This window comes from Parus major, chromosome 6 (assembly GCF_001522545.3).
Source record: "Parus major isolate Abel chromosome 6, Parus_major1.1, whole genome shotgun sequence".
In the NCBI taxonomy this organism is placed as follows: domain Eukaryota; kingdom Metazoa; phylum Chordata; class Aves; order Passeriformes; family Paridae; genus Parus; species Parus major.
Window position 1 is genome coordinate 20501235 of NC_031775.1, and position 19914 is coordinate 20521148.

General features: G+C 56.7%; 3 protein-coding genes across 7 annotated transcripts; 2 read left to right on the forward strand and 1 right to left on the reverse strand.

The window, feature by feature from the left end:
• Nucleotides 1-2: 2 nt before the first annotated feature.
• Nucleotides 3-2434, forward strand: EXOSC1 (exosome component 1). Of its 4 annotated transcripts, XM_015632729.2 has the most exons (8): nucleotides 31-212; nucleotides 417-532; nucleotides 706-780; nucleotides 1360-1448; nucleotides 1664-1697; nucleotides 1821-1871; nucleotides 1950-2034; nucleotides 2183-2434. In XM_015632729.2, the coding sequence occupies exons 1-8, from the start codon at nucleotides 182-184 to the stop codon at nucleotides 2287-2289; spliced, it is 588 nt and encodes a 195-aa protein (XP_015488215.1). In that variant the 5' UTR covers nucleotides 31-181; the 3' UTR covers nucleotides 2290-2434. The 4 variants fall into 4 exon arrangements, with proteins under 4 accessions (XP_015488214.1, XP_015488215.1, XP_033371753.1 ...); XM_015632728.3 differs by having other exon boundaries at nucleotides 3-212; nucleotides 1950-2434; XM_015632726.3 differs by lacking the exon at nucleotides 31-212 and having other exon boundaries at nucleotides 223-532.
• A 521-nt stretch (nucleotides 2435-2955) lies between these two features.
• Nucleotides 2956-5571, reverse strand: PGAM1 (phosphoglycerate mutase 1). Its single transcript, XM_015632721.3, has 4 exons — nucleotides 5362-5571; nucleotides 4723-4997; nucleotides 4049-4229; nucleotides 2956-3953 (listed from the first exon to the last, which is right to left on the reverse strand). The coding sequence occupies exons 1-4, from the start codon at nucleotides 5501-5503 to the stop codon at nucleotides 3784-3786; spliced, it is 768 nt and encodes a 255-aa protein (XP_015488207.1). The 5' UTR covers nucleotides 5504-5571; the 3' UTR covers nucleotides 2956-3783.
• Nucleotides 5572-5681: 110 nt separating this feature from the next.
• On the forward strand, nucleotides 5682-17604 carry RRP12 (ribosomal RNA processing 12 homolog). 2 transcript variants are annotated; one of them, XM_015632703.3, is made up of 34 exons: nucleotides 5682-6158; nucleotides 7024-7259; nucleotides 7360-7443; nucleotides 7666-7742; nucleotides 7928-8033; nucleotides 8206-8322; nucleotides 8436-8574; nucleotides 8881-9008; nucleotides 9286-9384; nucleotides 9470-9561; nucleotides 9639-9750; nucleotides 9915-10012; nucleotides 10157-10271; nucleotides 10539-10681; nucleotides 10862-10983; nucleotides 11116-11180; nucleotides 11290-11452; nucleotides 11548-11702; nucleotides 12077-12144; nucleotides 12335-12428; nucleotides 12627-12785; nucleotides 12913-12993; nucleotides 13066-13171; nucleotides 13302-13409; nucleotides 13506-13663; nucleotides 14013-14104; nucleotides 14197-14355; nucleotides 14528-14697; nucleotides 14836-14952; nucleotides 15250-15299; nucleotides 15579-15657; nucleotides 16512-16579; nucleotides 16980-17062; nucleotides 17248-17604. In XM_015632703.3, exons 1-34 carry the CDS (start codon nucleotides 5954-5956, stop codon nucleotides 17348-17350), a joined length of 3951 nt encoding a protein of 1316 aa, XP_015488189.1. In that variant the 5' UTR covers nucleotides 5682-5953; the 3' UTR covers nucleotides 17351-17604. The 2 variants fall into 2 exon arrangements, with proteins under 2 accessions (XP_015488189.1, XP_015488190.1); XM_015632704.3 differs by lacking the exon at nucleotides 5682-6158 and adding an exon at nucleotides 6382-6805.
• The last annotated feature ends 2310 nt before the right edge of the window (nucleotides 17605-19914 follow it).

The window sequence follows — 19914 nt, forward strand, 5'->3', positions numbered from 1 at the left end:
GCCCACGGGCAGCGCCCGCGCACGGCATGCCGGGAGCACTGTCTGCCCTCACTGGACTACAGCCCCCAGCAGGCCTCACGCCAGGCGGGAGAGAACCAATAGCTGAGACTCTTACAGCGCAGCATTGACGTCTGGAACCAATAGGCTGAGGGCTTTCTGGTGTGACTTATCGGCAGCGAGCATGGCGCCTCCCGCACGCTACTGCATCCCTGGTGAGTGCGGCCCGGGGCGGTCGGGGGCTCCTGGGACTGGGGCTGCAACTGCCCAGAAAGAGGACGCGGCGGCCTAGGAGAGGAGTACGGGGCGAGGCAGTACGGAGGGGCTTGCCCCGGGGATGCCCCGCACTGGGCCGGCTGGGAGCGAGCGCTGTGGCCGGAGCGGGATGCCCCGGCAGCCCCTGAGCCCCTGTGTCGCAGGTGAGCGGCTGTGCAGCACGGAGGAGGCCACGGCTGGGAGCGGGACCTACACTCGTCATGGCTTCATCTTCTCCTCGCTGGCTGGCTGCCTGGAGAGGAAGAATGAGGACAACGAGGTGAGCGCGGCCGTAGCAGGGCTGCTCCTCGCCAGGGCTGAGTGCCGTGCTCCCAGGCTGCACAGCCTCCCTGGAGGCTGGGCGGTGACGGGGAATTGGACTCCAGCGGGGTTCAGCTGGTGATCCTGTGCATGAGCTGTGCCCGGTGCTGACGCTCGTGTCTTGCATTGCAGCTTCCCGTGGTGTCGGTGGTGAGAGACAGCGAGTCCCAGCTCCTGCCCAACGTGGGGGCTGTGGTGACATGCAAGGTGGGGCACTGGACATGGCTGCGGTGACAAGCTGCATGGCCTCGGCTCTATCTCATACTGAGCTTTGTTCCTGCACACAGATAGGGTGGGGTGAACAGTCCCTGGGCTTCTTAGTTCCTTCTGTACAACTCCCACCAGGGCAGGGGCAGCCCGGGGGCTCCGTTGGGTACCTCACTCACAAAAACAGTGGGTATTGGCATGAGGGACACCTGCCCTGAGACTGAGGTGAGCTTCAGAGGAGGATTTTCTTTGCTCTCCTTCCATAACTCTTGCTGGGGCAGGGAGCATGCAGGTCAGTGCCTCAAGCAGCTTGGAGAAAGGATGGCACAGACCAGGGATTAATTTCCTTACATTCCTGGTGGAGGCAGGAGAGGGACTAAGATCACTTCAGGTCTCAGCCTTATTCTGGTGCCTTGAATTGCACAAGTATAATCTTCCTCAACCTGGCTTGCTGCCAAATGTCCCACCACTGGTCACAGGGAGGAGAAGGCCAAGTGAGATCTGAGCTCCCCATGCAGTCCTGCCTGCTCTCTGCCCTTTCCCTGCCTGGAACACTGATTCCCCTTTTCCTGTGTGCAGGTCTGCAGTATTAACTCTCGCTTTGCCAAGGTGCACATCCTGTATGTTGGCTCCACGCCGCTGAAGTCCACCTTCCGAGGCACCATACGGTAGGGAAAAGGTTAGGATCCCCCCCCCTTTCATGGGGAGGAAGGCTGTTGTGGGCAGTGCAGCTGGCTGCCCTGAGCTGGAGCTCTGCCCTGAGCACTGGGCTGGTGTCCAGCAGGTCCTGGCGAGTACCCAGGGAAGCCGGGACAGCTTCTACCACAGGCTGTTGAGTCGTCTTTGCTCATTGGCACTCAGATCCCTCCATTTCCTTTTTCAGGAGAGAAGATATCCGAGCCACGGAGAAGGATAAGGTCAGTGAGCCACCGCCAGTAACTGTTCTACACCCATCATCCCTGTTTCTGCTTGTGGGGGCCCTGTGCCCCCACTGACAGCACTCTGGTGCTGTGTGGCATTGCCTGCTCTCTCCTCTGCAGGTAGAAGTATATAAGAGCTTCCGCCCCAGTGACATCGTGCTGGCCAAAGTTGTATCCTTCACCCTCAGGGCCAGTTGGTTGGCTCAAGCTCCCTTTTGGAAGTTTTTCCCTTAATTCCTGTCCAACCAGATCTCCCTGGGGGATGCACAGTCCAACTACCTGCTGAGCACAGCAGAGAACGAGCTGGGTGTGGTGGTGGCACGCAGTGAGGCAGGTAGGGACAGGACAGGGACAGGGTCTGGGCTGAAACAGTTCTGCCTCATCCCTGCCTTAGGGGCAGCTGATGCAGCTGCCTCCCTCTCCCCACGGAGATGCAAATGCAAGTTTGGGAAGCAGCAACCCTGACCTACTGTGTTCCCCAGGGGTGCAGATGGTGCCCATCAGCTGGTGCGAGATGCAGTGCCCACGGACACACACTAAGGAGTTCCGTAAGGTGGCCCGGGTACAGCCCCAGTTCCTGCAGACATAACACCTGAGGGGGCAGGGGGCTGCAGGACTGGGGCCTGTGGAGCAAGCAGCCCCTGGGCTCCCACATCCTTCACAGGTTCACCCAGGCCTCCACTGACAAGACCGGTTTGCTATTTGTGGATAATAAATATTTTTTGAGAGCTTCATACTTTGTTCTTCACAGTCACTGAGGGAGCCAGGGCTCCCTGTGGCACTCTGATCTGGCTCCTGCAGTACAGCAGGCGAGGGGAAGAGTTTCCACAGCACCAGCGGCAGAAGGAAGCATGTTTTCACTGCTGGTGAAGGGGAGTGATGGAGTGATTTTGCTACAGTGAGGCAAACAGCACAGAGCCCTGGGCTGCAGCTGTGCTGGGCACTCGCATCACCAGGTTGGTTTTCCCACACTGGAATCAAGCCTGGAGCAAGGCCTGTTCCTGAGAACAGCCTGGGGACATATCTCTTCAGGCCACATGTGTGTGCCCTGCCCTTTGAGACAAGGGTGTGGCAGAGCCCAAAAACCACAGCATGGCAGGGTGTCAGCTCAGGCAGGGATTGCAGAGCTGAGCTTTGCTCCTTGAGCCTGGCACAGCTTCTGCAGTCTCATGTCTGTACCCATCAGTGACTGCTGCCTTGCACATATGCTGGCAGCAGGGAGCCCCACATCGCCCAGAGACACATGGACACCTCCTTATTGCGCATTACTCCTTTATTGAACTGGAACAAGACAGCTGCTATGGTTGGACAATTACACCGACCCTGTGCAAGCCCAGGCTCACGACACTGGCAAGTGGGAGGCCACATGACAGGCCATGTACACACGTAAGGGATGGGACACAACAGCATCTGCTTCACCAGCAGGAGGAGGATGGGCATCAGCTGGGGGAAGCATGTGGCAGACACAGACCTCCGGGCAGCAGGCTCCCTCCCTCGTCCTTGTCTGAAGGCAGTATAGTTAAAGCAGGGGCTGGCAGAGCTGGACCCAGTGGCATGAGTACCACCCTGGGGTGCTGTACCACGTGCAGCAAAACACAACCCTTCCAGTGGCGTCCCAGTCACTGTGCCACACACCTATGAGGGGATGGGGTACCCACCTCCATTGCTGCCTGCACAGCACTTGCCTCACTGCTCCCAGGAGGACTAAATCAAGTGACAAAACTACAGTAAACAGGTGACGACAGCTGCTGGGGATGCAAAGCAAAGGAGGAGCCTGGCATGGCAAAAGGATTGCTTGGCCTGTCCCTCTGCAGACAGGGTCCGAGGGTTGGGATCACAGCATGGACAGGGGTGGTTGCTGCCTAGCAGAGCCAGGGCTCCCTTTCACACCAAACCTCTGTGTCCAGCCCTCGCCCCAGGGCCCCCAGGCTATCTGCAGAAGGGAGCCTAGTCTGAGGGAATGGGCCTAACCGTGGGGAGCGGCTCCAGCTCCACAGCTCCGAGTTCCTACAACTGTGGGGGTGTGAACAGAGGGGGAGGGGATGGCAAGGGGCTCTACTGTGTGCTGGTCTGCTACCTGCCCTCACTTCTTGGCCTTGCCCTGAGCAGCAACAGCTTCCATGGCCTTGCGCACAGTCTCCTCATCCCCCAGGAACTGCATGGGCTTGACAGGTTTCAGGTTCTTGTCCAGCTCATAAACAATGGGAATGCCAGTGGGCAGGTTCAGCTCCATGATGGCCTCTTCTGACATGCCTGCAAACACAGTGGTGCCATCACTCTTTGACTCTTCCCCAGTGTCAGCTGGGGAAGGAGGAGATCCCTGGGATGCTCCTGCAGGGATGACCTACCTTCCAGATGCTTGACAATCCCACGCAGACTATTGCCATGAGCAGCAATAAGGACTCGCTTGCCCTCTTTGATCTGTGGGACAATCTCCTCGTTCCAGAAAGGCAGAGCCCGGGCAATGGTGTCCTTCAAGCTCTCACATGTTGGCAGCTGGTCCTCTGTCAGGTCAGCATAGCGACGATCCTGGGAAAACAACCATGCTCACACAGCAGCCCAGTGCTCCCTATCACGGGTGGGAAGGTAGTGCCAAGATTTTGTCTTTCCCCCAAATTCTCTGTCTGAGAATCCACTACATGTAAGCAAAGCCAGGCTTGGAACTGCCTTTGAGGCTTGGGGCTGCAATAAGCCACAGTCTGGGCTGTGAGCCCTCCTGGAAAAAGTCATACATTGCCTACCCAAGCAAAGAAACCAGATCAAATATCCATGAATGGGTCACAGCACTAATGACTAACAGAGGTACTGTGCTCTCTGCTTGGATCTGTCTGTGCAATACCCAGAGGTTCAGCTCCACAGGGAGGAAGCAGGATAAACTCAGCCTAAAGTCTACCAGCACCATGCCCAACAGCCCCAGATAACGCAACAGAGACACAGGAGACCTTATAGATAAAGCCAAGCAACGCTGCAGGTGACTTTTAAGAGACTCTTAGCAAGGTTGTCAAAGAGCAATGTGCCTTACCTTTGCAATAGTGCTGTAGAAGGGGTGGTCAGACTGCATGGGAGGTGGAGGAATGTCATAGGAACGCCTCCATATCTTGACCTGTGCCTCACCGTGCTTCGCTGCTGTCTCAGCCTTGTTCAAACCTGTGAGAGCCCCGTAGTGCCTCTCATTTAGGCGCCAGGTCCGGATAACGGGTAACCACATCTGATCAATGGCATCCAGGACGGTCCAGAGAGTGCGAATAGCCCGTTTTTGTACCGAGGTGAAGCAGATATCGAACTCATAGCCGGCATCTGGAAAATACGGGGAAAAGGGGAGGCGGGGGAAGACCAGGAAGGTGAATGCCTGGCCTTATGCAACCGGTGAAAGGGCAAGGGCGGCGGCCTCACCGCACCGGTACTGGTCGCCTCCTCGTCCTTACAGAAAGCGGAGGCGGAAAGGACACGACCGGTACCTTAGAAGCAACATACTGCGGTACCTACGACTCTCCCAGCAGCACTGAACCCCCAACCTGGCACTGGAGGCTCTCGCACGGCATCGGAGAGCCCCAAACCAGCACCCACTAGGCTCGACGTGGCCGTACTAGGCCACATCCCTTCCTCACCATCCCCCGCAACCCGCCTCTTGTACGATACCCCCTCCCTCGTCCACCGGTACCTCGGAGGGCCTCGCCACCGCGCCGCGCCTCTTGCTGCCCGGCGGGGCTGAGGTCGGCGTCGTACCACCCGCTGAAGCGGTTCTCGAGGTTCCAGGCGCTCTCGCCGTGGCGGACGAGGACGAGCCGGTACGCGGCGGCCATAGCGGGCTGAGACACCGGGGCGCGCTGCTCCTCACGCCGCTACCGCGCGCAACTAACGCCCCCGCTCGGCCCCGCCCCGCCCCGCGCGCCGCCGCTGGGGGGGGGAACGCATGCGCTGAACGCGCGCCAGGCGGAGGCGCACGTACCACATGGCGCGGCCGCGAAGGGCGGTGCGACCTTCAGGGCGTGGCGTCACTGTGGCGTCACGGTACGCAGTAATACGTAACGCGTGACTGCTCGTCCGTGGCTACGGGATTGGTCTGAACGGTTTCATAGGGCCGCGGCTTGGGCACGGGGATGTCTGGTGGACTCTTGTTGGTGGTTTCCCTTGGGTCCTTCGGGTCTCCTATGTCAGCCCCGATTGGCCACGACCCCGCTGAGCTTTCCCGACACCGCTTCTCGCCCTCTCGGCCGTGCTGTGGCTTTTCCTGACGGCTGCCCTCACTCAAGATGGCGGCTGGCACCGGAAGCGGAAAGGGGACGCTGGGCGCGGCCGCACGTGGAGCTGGGTCCAGCATGGCGCGGAGCGGGAGGCTCCGGTCGGGAGCCGCGGCCAAGCTGAAGCGCTGGCGGAAGGGCCACAGCAGCGACTCCAACCCCGAGACCCGCCAGCATCGTCTGGCTGCCCGCAGCCGCTTCTGCAGTCGGCCGGCGGGTAAGGGCGGGGGCGGGCGGCGCGGTAGGACGGCAGGGCGGGCAGCTCCATCCAGACCCGTGCCCAGCGCTTCCTGGAGGGGTGTCGGGGCGCGGAGGGTGCGAGGCGAACCCTGAGGTCCTCCGAGAGCTGGAGCTGGGGCAGGAGGGAGACCGGAGCCACTGATAGTTCCAGGGTAGGCGGAGGCAGCAAACCGGGGAGGACAACCGAGGCCACAGCGTAGCGAATTAACCTCGTCGTGACACCGGGCCTCAGTACCGAAATGAGGCACCGCATGCTGCAGTGCCCGTCGCCTTGCGAGGCTCCCCAAAGCCCACGGCCGTACCTCTAAGTGCTGCTGTGGTATTTGGAGTAGCGAGGAATGTAAGAAACTAACATTCAAGTGGCCACATGATGGGGAAGGTAAACCGAGTGTCAGGCACTGCGAGAGCACTGGCTGCTCCTCGGCAAGGAGATCTTTCTCCTGCAGATGCTGGCTTCAGGCTGATATCTGAGACTCAGAGGGACATGCAGTATCTATCCTGGCTGGTTGCTAGGGCTTCAGATGGAAGAAGATAAATAGGGCAGAATACAAGAAACACCTCAGTGTTAAAGCCTTGGTACACCAGCACGTGTTTACGTAGACATGATGCTCTCTTCCATCAAAGGTGAATGGATTGTGCTCTGGTTTCTTTGCACAGGAATGAGGAGTTCTTTACAGTTATCTGTGTGTTTTTGCCTGTTGGGATGAAGCAGCACCTGCATTCCAGATGCTGGATATGAGCTTCAGCCAAACCAGTCTGTCTGGGAGGGGGGCATGGGGGATTTTGGGTTGATTGGTGGAGAGCGTGACTTCTCAGTTCTGACACATCCCTCTGCCCTGCAGAGAAAAGCAACTTGACGGTGGATGCAGTGAAGCTGCACAATGAGCTGCAGTCGGGGTCCCTGCGTCTGGAGCGGGCAAGTGACAGTTCTCAGTTCCGTATGGAGGAGGACAGTGCTGAAGAGGCTGCCACGGAGAAGTCCTCTGGCACCTTCCTGAGCGGGCTGAGCGACTGCACTAACATCACCTTCAGCAAGGTGCAGCGCTTCTGGGAATCCAACTCTGCTGCTCACAAAGAGGTATGGACAGCAGCAGGACAGGGAAGCGGGCTGTCTGGTGGGGATGGCTCCCTGGCTGTGAGGCTTAGAGATGCTGACCTGCTTTGCTGGCTGCTCACAGATCTGTGCTGTGCTGGCGGCCGTGACAGAGGTGATCCGCTCCCGGGGGGGCAAGGAGAGCGAGACGGAATACTTTGGTGCACTGGTGAGTGCTGGTTGCGTGGAAGAGGCACGAGGGGAACTGCTGCTGGTAGCATGGGCGGGCTCTGAGGAGGGATAGAGAAAGGTGCTTTATCCTGAGTGTCTTTGTTCAGCCAAGATGCTGTTGGGTTGTTCCTGGTTTCTTTTCCCCCTCCTCAGGGGTTGGGGAAGGGCTGGCCTGGTGTGAGCCCCTGCAGCCCATCGCTTACCCACCTTCTGTTCCCAGATGACCACGCTGGAGGCAGTGGAGACCCCTGAGTCGCTGTCTGCTGTTGCCTACCTCCTTAACCTTGTCCTAAAGCGGTGAGTGTTTGGCAGAGAAGCAGGGAGAGCTACCAGACCCCATCATGGAAAAGGGATTGGTGCTGTCCTCCCTCCTCAGGCTGGGGAAGAGACCCAGCTGGGGTGAGCTGGCAATGCAGTCCCCTTTGTGACTTCCACCAGCTGTCTGCTCCGCACCCCACTGATATGTCCCCTTCTCCTGGCAGGGTCCCGAGCCCTGTTCTTATTAAAAAGTTCTCAGATGCCTCAAAAGCCTTCATGAATATTGTGTCGTCACAGGCCTGCAGCAGCTCCACCTCTGCCCTACGATGGGTGAGTAGCCAAGAGGCAGCCAGCTTTGTCAGCTCTGCCCAGGGTTTGCTGAGTACTGGGGTCAAGGTTGTTGCTGTAGGGTGGTGCTGGGTGCTTGGCCTGAGGCCCTTGCAGTGAAAGGGAGATGTCTCTGTGGGGTGATGCTAATGCCCCTGCTGCTCCCTTTTCATAGGTCCTCTCTTGCTTGGCCACACTGCTAAGGAAGCAAGACTTGGCAGCCTGGAGCTACCCTGTCACCCTGCAGGTCTATCATGGCTTGCTGAGCTTTTGTGTCCACACCAAGCCCAAGGTGAGAGCCTTAAGTGCTTCTGGCAGGAGATGATGCTGCTTTTGGGGTTTGTTCCTGGGGATGGTTGTGCCTCTGTTCATAGTTTCTACTCATCTGTGTTGTTCTTTCCCCAGGTGCGGAAAGCAGCACAGTATGGCGTGTGCTCTGTCCTGAGGGGCAGCGAGTTCATGTTTGGTGATGCAGCCCCTGAGCATCACCCTGCAGCACCCTCCACTGCCAAGTTCTGTGTGCAGGAGATTGAAAAAGCTGGAGGTGTGGGGCACTGGAGCATGGGGTCTGTAGCTGAATGTGGGGGACTGCCACTGTGGGAGAATAAGGACTAGGAGGGAAGAGGGGAGGTTGCAGCACACTGGATTGCTGGGGAGGGTATGAGGTATCTTTGGGGCATACAGTGTTTTGAAGCCTCTTCAGCCATTCCATTGCTTTCCTGTTCCCAGAAGTCAGGGGAGTGTTCACCCTGGTTCTGTAGGTTAGCCTCACTGCTGTCCTGGGGGCTTTGCCTTAGGTAGGGCTTTGCTGTGGTATGCCACAGGCTCAAAGGTTGCTCTGCTCCTCTAGGTGCCAAGGAGGCCACCACCACCCTGCATGTCCTTGCCCTGCTACGAGATGTGCTGCCCTGCTTCCCTGCAGCTGTGGTGAAGACCTGCTGTGAGACCTTGCTCCGAGTCATGACCCTCAGCCATGTGGTGAGTGTTCCTGCTCCAGCGATGACAAGGGCAGACCCTTTCCCCATGGCCTACGCTCTGAAAGGGATCAAATTCTCAGCTGTCAGCCTGGGAATGCAGGATGCAAATGGAGAAGAGCACAGGACAGCTTGCTGCCCTGACTGCTGTGGAAGATTGAGGCTATGCAGATGGGGCATATTTGCAACAGTGCTGAGTTTTCCAGGGCAGAGCCTACTTTTGGGTTGGGGGACAGTGGGTTCAAAGCAGAGCCCCCTCTCTGACACAGTGTCCTTTGCAGCTGGTGACAGCGTGTGCCATGCAAGCTTTCCACAGCCTCTTCAGTGCCCAGGCCAGCGTGGCCTGCCTGCCAGCTGAGCTCAATGCCCAGATCATCACTGTGAGTATGGGGTACCAGTGTGGGGAGGGACAGAGCTGCCAGTTGGACAACATCTGCCCACCTATCCACTTTTCTGCTTCCGCAGGCTCTCTACGACTACGTGCCCAGCACAAGTGACCTGCAGCCACTGCTGACCTGGCTGGCCACCATGGAGCGGGCACACATCAACCTGGGCAGGTGCAGATGGGGGCCACAGTTGGGCAAGGGGAGAGTTGGCTGATTGGTCTCTAATCTGGCCTTTCTTTCCTGTCCAGGCTGCAGAAGGATCTGTGCTGGGCTCACCTGCCCCGGCTCTTCTCTGCTGCCATGAACTGCTTCCTCTCCCCACACTCCCAGGTGGTGTCAACGGCAGCGCAGACCCTGGAGGTACCAGACCTGGACACTTCTCCCTGCTTGGATGCCCTGGGCCTTTTGGGGGGCTTTGCCATGGGGCTTGGGGCTTGTCAGGGAGTGGTATGCCCCTCTGTGTCTGTGAGGCTGGGGGTTCTGTGGTCCAACAGCTGTCTCATCTTTCCTGTTTGCCCTTGCAGACCCTCCTTAGTGAGTGCATTGCTCCCCACATGGAGAATGTGGGCACTGTGAGTGCATCTGCCCCAGCCCCTGGTGCCTACCTGTGCAAGATGTTCAGGTGAGGAGCAGTGATGTGGGAGGGACTGGCCCCATAGGTCTGGCTGAGCTCTATGAAGCATCTGCCCAGTTCTCTATAAGGTCTGGCAGGCCTGGTGGGCACCCTGAATAATGCCAGTGTGACCGTCTTCTTTCTCCTCCCTAGATCGGTGGAGGAAGGGCTGACATACCGTTTCCATGCAGCATGGGATGAAGTTCTGCGAGTGTTGGAGATCTTCTTTGAAACTTGTGGGAAGCAGTGCCATCCCATCATGAGGAAGGTGAGCCAGGCTGGGAGGGCACAGATTCATCCATAGAGGCTGGTGGGGTGGCTATGCCGCTGTCCAGGCTGTGTTGCCTCCTCCAGCTCTGGAGCAGGGCCATGGTGTTTGCTCTGCTCTGTTGTACGTGTGTGGCCAGAGCATGCACTGCTCTGGGACACTCAGCACAGGGACATGAAGGGCAGCTGGCATCCCTGGGCAGGCAGAGTGTATGTGCCATACCTGCGCACATGGCTCTTCTGTGATTGTCCTGCCCCGTCCCTGCAGTGTCTGCAGTCCTTGTGTGACCTGCGTCTCTCCCCACACTTTCCCTACACTGCTGAAGTGGACCAGGCAGTGGGGGCTGCTGTGAGCACCATGGGTCCCGAGGTGCTACTGGAAGCTGTGCCCCTGGAGATCAATGGCAAGGAGTGAGTACGGTCATGGGGTAGCAGCTTTGCAGCTATTATGTTTCCATTCAGTCCCCATGCAGTGCTGCAGGCATTGCTGCTAAGCCTACCTGTGCCCAGGGGCTGGGTAAAAGTGCCCTGTGCCCAGGGGCTGATGCTGGCAGTGCCCCACACCCTCCTGACCTATGCCTTTCCTCCCAGGGAGACACTGGATTTCCCCCGCAGCTGGCTCCTGCCAGTGCTGCGGGACAATGTGCAGGGTGCACGGCTTGGCTTCTTCACCAGTTACTTCTTGCCTTTGGCGGCTGCCCTGAAAAGCAGAGGTGAGGAGAGCAGCATATTAGGGGTCTCAGCAGTCCAGGGTGTTCTGTGGGATCGCCCTTCTCTGCCCTGGGGTGTGGAGAAAGGCTTTGCAATGTCTTCTGCTCCACTCATCTCCTCTTTCTCTTCTGCAGCCCTGGAGTTTACCCAGGCTGGGAAGAGTGTGGAGGCCAAGATCTATGACACGCTGCAGTGGCAGGTAACAAGCAGTGCCTGGGAGCCCTGCCATAGTGTTCCCCTGGTACCAGGCTGGGGAGCAGTGACTTGGGCAAAGACTGTGGCCTCCCACCTTTTCCTTTGCCTTCCAGGTCTGGACTCTGCTGCCTGGTTTCTGCACCCATCCCACAGATGTGCTGGGGGGCTTCAAGGGGCTGGCCCGCACCCTGGGCATGGCCATCAGCGAGCGCCCAGATCTCCGCCCCACTGTGTGCCAGGCCTTGCGCACCCTCATCCACAAAGGCTGCGAGACAGGTTCGGGGGGGGAGGAAACAGGTCCTTGTGATGGGTTCCCGTCACCTGTGGAAGGGGAAATGCTGATCTGTAGCCCCCTGTCATCCTTTCCCTAGATGCAGAGCGAGCAGAAGTGGGTCGCTTTGCCAAAAATTTCCTGCCCATCCTGTTCAACGTGTACAGCCAACCTGAGGAGGATGGGGGCACAAGTGCTCAGCGCCGCTCTGTGCTGGACACTGTCCGTGCTTACCTGACCATCACGGATCCTCAGGTGAGGGGCCTTTGGAGCACTGGGGCAAGCTGTTCTGGCTCAGGCCAGCATCTAGCCAGACCCAGCCTGATGGGGCTTTGGTGCAGGTCTGATTGTAGAGGACAGAAAGAAGGGCTCTGACCAGAGAGCAGCTCTTCCTGCCCTCATGGGCAGGGAGACCTTTCTGGCTCACAGTCTGGGGTTTCCCAGTCACATCTTACGGTCACATCTGGCTCATCATGCACAAGCTCTTTATGAGCTTGTCCAGGTCTTTTTGGACTCACTGGTGCTTCTGGTCTCCAAAAATTCTTGTGGCAAGTTGTTTGCCAGGTGGGCTGCAAACTCTTGTAAAAGCACTCACTTCAATCAGTTCTGATCCTGTGCCTACTCTGCAGATGGTGTGCGGACTCCTGGAGAAAGCCAGTGCAAAGCTGACCAGCCCTGAGAGTTCTGAGTTTGCCAGGTAACACCTGGGAGCTGGTGCTAATGGGTAAAACTGGCATACTGCTGGTGAGCATCACTAGGGCATTGTCACCTAAGTGTGGGCTTTGTCACCATTGTGCACTTGATGTGACTCGCATCTGGTGTCCCAGCTTGGTCAGGATGTAACCTGTCCACAGTTAACATCCGCAGCTGTGTGTACTCTGCTGCAGACTCTCCATCCTGGACCTGGTAGTGGCAATGGCACCCTACGCTGATGAGCAGTCCCTGGACTCCCTGTACCGTACCATCCAGCCTTCCCTCCAGGTGAGTTGGTCCCCAGCCTTGAGATGTGCAGAGGCTGCAGTAGGGCACCTTCTACTTCTGCCAGCTTCGACCCACACTCTAAGGACTGAGCATCTGCCTTAGGGGGTTTGCGCTGGGTGGTGTGGGGTGCTGGTGTCCTTTCAGACACCACGGTGAGGGACTGCCTTGACAGTGGGAGCATGTTGGCTGTCCCTGCAGAGCAAAGAGCACAGCATGCAGAAGAAGGCGTATCGCGTGCTGGAGGAGGTGTGTGCTGCTCCCCACGCTCCCTGCCAGGCCTTCGTCCGCTCCCACCTCCAGGACCTGCAGACAGCGCTGCTGGACTCGCTCAAGAGCGCAGCATCCCCGGCCAAGAGGGTGAGGGCAAGGGCCGTGGTGGTGGTGGTGATCAGCCATTGCTGGAAGGGGAAGGATGGGGTGGGCAGCAGGGGTAACCAGGTGTGTGTCCCTGGGTGTACCAGTGCTGGTCTGTTTCTCTCCCCAGCCACGGCTGAAATGCCTGTTCCACATTGTGAAGCAGCTATCTGCAGAGCATGAGCCTTTTGTCACTGCTCTGGTCCCAGAGGTGAGCATGGTCGCTGTGAGGAACTGTTCTGGCTGTGGTAGTGCAGCAGTGCTGACATGCCTGTTCCTCTAGGTCATCCTATGCACCAAGGAGGTGTCAGTGGGAGCCCGCAAGAACGCTTTCATGCTGCTTGTGGAGATGGGCCATGCTTTCATCCGCTTTGGACCCACCCCTGAAGGTGAGCTTCTGTTCTACTTGCTCAGCCCATGGCCACTCTGGAGTCCACTCATGGAGCATTCTGCTGAAATGGTCCAGGGATGCTGCTGGACACAGAGTGAGTCGGGGTCTGAGTCATCCCCCTCTTGCAGAGGCTATGCAGCGGTTCCTGCTCCTCATCTACGTGGGGCTCACTGGCTCAGTCACCATGATCAGCTGCACTGTGCTGGCACTGACCCGCCTATTCTTCGAGTTCAAAGGTGAGCAGGAGGGCTGGGGGGGACAAGGCACAGCCCTTCAGCAAAGGTAGATGCTAGGAGGAAGCCGTCTGTGGCTGAGTCCCCCCATGGTTGCAGATCACCTGGAGTTCAGTGTGGTGGAGCAACTTCTGCAGAACATCTGCCTGTTGTTGGCCTCCCGCACGCGGGATGTGGTCAAAGCAGCCCTGGGATTCCTGAAGGTCACGCTGCTGCTGGTGGACACCAAGCTCCTGGCCAAGCATGTCCAGACAATGGTGAGATCATGCATAGGGTGCCTTGAGGAGGGTGGTGGGGCAGACCTGTGTCTTCCTTGGGCAGCCAGGAGCATTTCCTGCTGCACTCTGCCTGGGAGCCAAGGAAACAACCTTGATCTCAGTGGCTGAGACAGCAGCGAGGAGGCCCCTCTCCTGAATCCTGGCGTAGATGTGCCAGAAAAGCCCCATCAACCAGCACTGCCAAGCATGGAGATCTCCCCATGGCCTTACCTGGGGCAGGCATGGAGAGATGGCAGCAGTGTGAACAAGGTGGTCATGCAGATAAAGGCTGGGAGGCTGGGTCCCCAAGGCAGGAGTGCTTTGGTCTTGAGAGTCTCTGTCCTGACAGCTGGAGGCTGTGGGGAACCTTTCAGATGACATGAGACGCCACTTCCGGATGAAGCTGCGAAACCTCTTCATTAAGTTTATCCGCAAGTTTGGGTAAGCCAGGGTCTTCTGGGGTGGTGAGGGAGCTCTCTGGGAGCCAGTGCAGGAGAAGGTGGGTGCTGACTGCTCTCTGTGTGTTTCCTCAGCTTTGAGCTAGTGAAGGGGCTGCTGCCAGCCGAGTACCACAAGGTGCTGGTGAACATCCGCAAGGCGGAATCCCGGAGCCGCAAGCAGCGCGCCCTGAAGAAGGCAGCTGCGGATATGGATGAGGAGGAGGCACCACCACCACAGCCCAGAGGAGACAGGTGAAGATGGGCTCAGGGTGAAGAAGGAGCAGCCCCCACAGGAGGCTTGGCACTAGATCTGCTCAGCTTCTGCTTCTAGAGATGCTGGAAACATCTCCAGGGCTGCTCTGTCTTGTGGGGCAGGCTGCACCTGTTACTCCATTTTCCATCATCCTTTCCACCTTTTGACCAGTATGGAGGAGATCCTGGCTGACTCAGAAGATGAGGAGGAGGAGGAGGAACAGCATCGGAGCAAGGAGCGGAAAAAGCAAGCACGGCAGAAGGGGCAGGCATGGCTCAAGGAAGGGGAAGATGATGAGCCCCTCAACTTCCTGGACCCCAGTGTGTCCCAGCGGGTGCTGGGTAAGGAGTGGAGCTTCACATGGGGCTAGGGTGGGACAGATGGGGCAGGGGCTGCTGCAATGCACAGGAGTCCTGGGGGTACAGCTGCCCCCAGAATTGGATCCTTCTCTAGGCTCTGACCCATTTCTCTGTGAGCAGCCACCAAGCCAGGCCCCAAGCGGCCCAGAGGAGTGAGGCATGATTTCCAGATGTCTGAGGATGGACGCCTGATCATCCATGAAGAGGAAGAGGAGCTGGATGATGATGAACCCAAAGGTACCTGGACTGACAGGGGCCACTCTAGTCTTGGTCTGGGTCTCTGAATGGTTTTGCCACCTGCATGTGGGATCTTGTGGGTATGTGCGTGGAAGTAGCAGGAATTGGTATGGCCTTGTGTCACACTCAGTGTCTCTCTTCTGGGCCGCTGGCTAGGGGAAGCAGTCACCTACATGATCAGGAGGGTGCTGGTTCAGCAGAGGCACCCTGCTACTGCAGCCCCCTCCAGGGGCTAGCACAGTACCGGGGCTCTCCCAAGCCCTCATCACACACTGACCTTATTATCCTGTACTATAGGAGAAGACAAGGAGATGGCAGATGTGCTGCAAGATGTGGGGCTCCGCAGTGTGAGTATGGGGCTCGTGGTCCTGAGGAGATGCTGGGGCAACTCATCCTTGCCAAACCACTGCCTGTGCCATGGCAGCTACAGCTCTGCCCAAGCACCCTGTGGGGACACCAGGCAATTGCCAGCTGCTTGGAGGGGTGCAGGAAGTTGTCTGGGATAGGGATGTGCTGTCTGGAAAGTCTCTGGGTGCTCATGGGAGGAAGCAGGAGGTTGGGGGTCAATGAGAGGGCAGAACTGTAAGGATAAGCCAGCTGCAGCGTTCTGCTGCCTTCTTCTGCAGAAGAAAAGTCAGAAGCGACGGTTCAGAGAGGAGCCAGACGATGAGGAGGTTGAGGCCGGAACCTGTTCTCAGTATAGAGGTAAGTCCTCTGCCTGTGCCCAGTCTGGGGCTTGCCAGAGGGCCAGAACTGTGTATCCATCTTGCTGTGCTGCTGCACAGGATCACAGAAGTAAGTAAGGAAGGGATCAATGTGTCATCTGGTCCAACCTCCCTGCTCGAACAATGTCATCCCTGAGCAGATGGCACATGATTGCATGCAGATGGTTCCTGAATATCTCCATTGTGGGGGACTCCAAATACCTCCCTAGGCAGTCTGTCCCAGTGCTCAGTCATGGACACAGCAAAGAAGTTCTTCTCGTGTTCAGGTTGAACTTCTTGTGCATCAGTTTCTGCCATTGCCTCTTGTCCTATTGCCCAACAGCACAAGCAGAGCCTGGTGCCATCCTCTTGACACCCTCCCTTCAGACAGGGACATTGCCGAGGTCTCCTTTTAGGGGCCTTTTTTCTAGGCTGACTAGGGTTGAGTTGGAGGTGCAGAATTCCTTTCCTTGAGCTGCTGGCAATGCTCTTCCTAATGCTCTGCCAGCACACCATTTGCCTTCTTGGCCATGAGGGCACTGCTGGCTCATGAACAACTTGTTTTCCACCAAGATCCCCAGGTCCTTCTCTGCAGAGCTGATTTCCAGCAGGTTGGCCCCTAGTCTGAACTGGTGCCTGGGGTTATTCCTCCCCAGGTACACTTGTTTTCATTAATTTCAGATGGTTCTCTACACATCTCTCCAGAAATTTTACTTGTGGGGAATGGCCAGCCCTCTGCTGTCCCGACACCAAGAGCTGGAAACAAAAACAGGAACAGCTTCCACAGACTAGAACTGGGCAGAGGGAGGCCTAAGACCCCCTTCCAACACTTCCAACATACATTCTGTTTTCCAGCTGGAGGCTCTGGGATCCATCGGCCACTGAACAAGGAGCCAGCCTTTGGTGCAGAGTATAGATCCAAGGTGAGAGACCCATGGGATTGCAGGGTTTGTGTGGGGGGATGCTTGGACTCTGCTGGAGCAGGAAGCACCATTTGTGTTGGGAGCCTGGTTCAGTAGCACCAAGGCTGGAGGGGATCTCTGTTCCAAGAAGACCTGCCAAACACTCAGTGTCTCTGAACACTGCCAGCCCATTTCAAAGTTCCTGTCATATCCTTGCCATGGACAGTTCCTGCTCACTGCTCAAAGCAGGTGTCTGTAGCATCATGCTGGTGGGAATTTAGCTCCCAGGACAGTGTGCTCATCTGGCACCCCACTGCAACACAGTGTTTGGGATAGCTGGGTGGCAGGGTTGCACTGGAATGGGATGCACATGTCTTCCCTGCATGTGCTGCATTGTCTCCCATGTCGCTGTCTTCCACAGAAAGGTAAAGGTGACGTGAAGAAGAAGGGCCAACTTGACCCCTATGCCTACATCCCCCTGAACAGAGCTAAACTCAACAGAAGGTGAGGCTAACCAGGAAGAGCACAGGGGTGGGAACGAGTTTGATCCTACTTTTTGTTGTGTTTTTTGGTGGGTTTGGGAGCTCCCTGTTATCTGCTGTGCCACTCCTTGTGGAGTCTGGAGCAGCATTCATATGTGTTAGATGTTCCCTGCACCAAACCAGCTTCCTGCTCCTTGCTCCCTCCAGGAAGCGAGCGAAAATGCAGGGCCAGTTCAAAGGCCTGATGAAGGGAGCCCAGCGCGGGGCCAAGGCCGGCCGCAGGAACCGTCTGAAATCCCAGCGCTCCTGAGGACACTCAAGTGCTCGACCTGCCCCTACCCAAGGACACGGCATTGTGTTAGTGGAACAGCTGGGAGTCCTCTTGAAGGTCATCTCCGTTTGTTGGAGAGTCCCTGGGAAGCCACAGATGTATTGTGGACTGATGGCTCTTCTATGCCTGGAAAAAGATGCTGCATTGCCTGGACAGGCATGGGTGTGCATGTGTGAGAGCAATGATGTGTAAAGAATTCTCTGTATTGATAAATACCCTCTGTTCTTACCCAGCCCAGATTCCTCCTCTCCTTCCCTTCAGATCTTGCATAACTGTGCTGTGCCTCCTGTCCATGTGGAGCAGGTCCTTCTGCAGCTGCAGGGCTGCATCCCACTGGGCTCTCACACCAGCATCAGCCTGCATCTGGAGCCAGAGCTCTCTCTCCTACATTGGGCTTGCCTGGAGGCTGCCAGAAGCAGCACTGTGGCACAGAGCAGTGCGTCACATGTGCAGTATGGCTGAGGTGTGGAGATGGCCATAGAACAAAGCCAGAGAGGATGAAGTCCTTACAACCAGCTTGCTTTAACAAGTTCCCTGGCAGGCTCTTCTGCCCAAAACCATGGCCAGGGAATCTGCCATGCAGAAAGTGTCTGCCATTTGGCCACTGGACACTTTTCCCATATCAACCATGTCCAATAGCAAGGCAGGAACAGTTCATTGCAAATTTCTTGAAACTGGCTGGAAAACTGCTAGAGCAAAGCTCTGGGCCTTGCCATTTCTCTTGGCTTTGAGAGCTGAGAGAAAGCCGTTTGCTTTAGGCACTTCCTTCCAGCTAGACCTGAGCAGCATGAACAATCCTGAACCTTTTTAGCTGCTCAGCACTGTCACATTGGCCTGAGCATCAGGTTTTGCCCAGCTACTTCTATGGTAAGCACAAAAGATGGTGTTTGGCCAAAGCACACTGAAGAGAGCGAGGCTGAGGTGGATATAGGTCCCATTGCTCGCATTGCAAGGAACATGTGTTGGTGAATGTAGCTAGTTTTCCCTTCCTCTTCCATATTAAAAAGCCTTCAGCCCTTTGTAATTTCCCATTGTGGCAGCTTACATGCTGGAATTGCAACGCTTCTTAGTTCCCTAATAAGCTAAAGGGATTGTGCTTGTTCAGCCTCTTACTGCAGGCTTCTTTCTGGAGGCTGCAAATCCAGTTTTGTGGCTTTCTTATGCTTGGTTTGTTTTTTTTTTTTTCCCCAAGATCCTTTCAAAAGCCTGGGATGGAGGAGGAGCTCTTGTACTGATACTGGTCCTGCCTTCTCAGGAATGCTGTTCCCTTTGCGCTTTCCCAGCCAGGGCTCTCAGTGGGACCCTTGAGCTCCAGGACCATGTTGAGGTGCTGCTGCTTGTTCTGCCAGAAGGGAACTCAAAGCAGGTTTTGAGCCTATGGGACAGGCTTCTTCAGCAGCACCTCGTGGCCAGGAGCTACACCCATCTTCCTCTGCAGCCTGGGCCTGATGCCCTTCCCTGAGAGCAGGACGAGGAGACAGGCAGCAGTCAGCTGAGACACCAACACCTGTAACCGGTGGCTCTATGCCCAGCAGAACTATCTGTCTTTACGCTTTCCCTTCTGTCCTTGGAGGCAGGGCTTGGAGAAGGCTGTAGCTAATTTATTTGGGAGCTCCAGCTTACCCTATTGTTTTTTATTTGCATGTTGTTGCTTAAATTAGTGCATGCCTACATGGAACAGAAGAGTTTTATTAGCACAGAGGATGATGTTCACCTGAGCTGGAGTCCAGAGAACAGATTCTACTGCAACAACATCTTGTTAATCAGCTAATTAATCATGTAATGCAATGGAAACCCCAGGCAAGATGTCATCCTGCCTGAGAAAGCTGGCTGTGAGTCAAGCCTGCTCCCCACATATATATGCCATAATATGGCAGGGAGCAGTGCTGCACCTTGGGGCCCTCAGGAGCCTGGGCACACCTCTGACATGGGGCAGGTGCGGGGTGGTGTGGGTCGTGCCTCCTGCAGCTGCCTGCCACAACTATTGCAGTTACCAGTGGAGAGGCACAATTTGAGGACCTGGAGATGTGCTTGGCTTTTGCTGCTCAAGCTGGGAGGTGGCTTGAAGGCTATTTCTTCACCCAGCAGGCTCTTAAACCATGCATCTTCTTCCCGCAGTACCAGTATTGAGCTGCACTTGTGCATGACATTGTCACAAAGGGATTTACCCTTGCAGATACCAGCTCGAGGAGAGGCTGGCAGGACTAACAGATTGCCCCCAGTGCTGGCTGGGACAATTGCAAATGCCCACCCTGATTCTTGAAGCTTTACATCAGGGACAGATATGCCCCATGAGGCTGTGCCCCCAACATCCAGATGGACCACCCCATCATCCAAGCACACTGCAGTGCCTTTCAGGTTCCCTGTTCACAGCTGGGATTCCTCACACTTGGTGCAGGGATGGGAAAATCCTCCTGGGGACAGCAGTGTAAGAGGAGCTTTGGTGTTTATGCTGAAGTGATTGGCAGCAAGATAATTAAGTGTGGAATTTTAAAATGCCAAGGGACCACTCCAGCTGAAATCCAGTCAATTAAAAAAATATT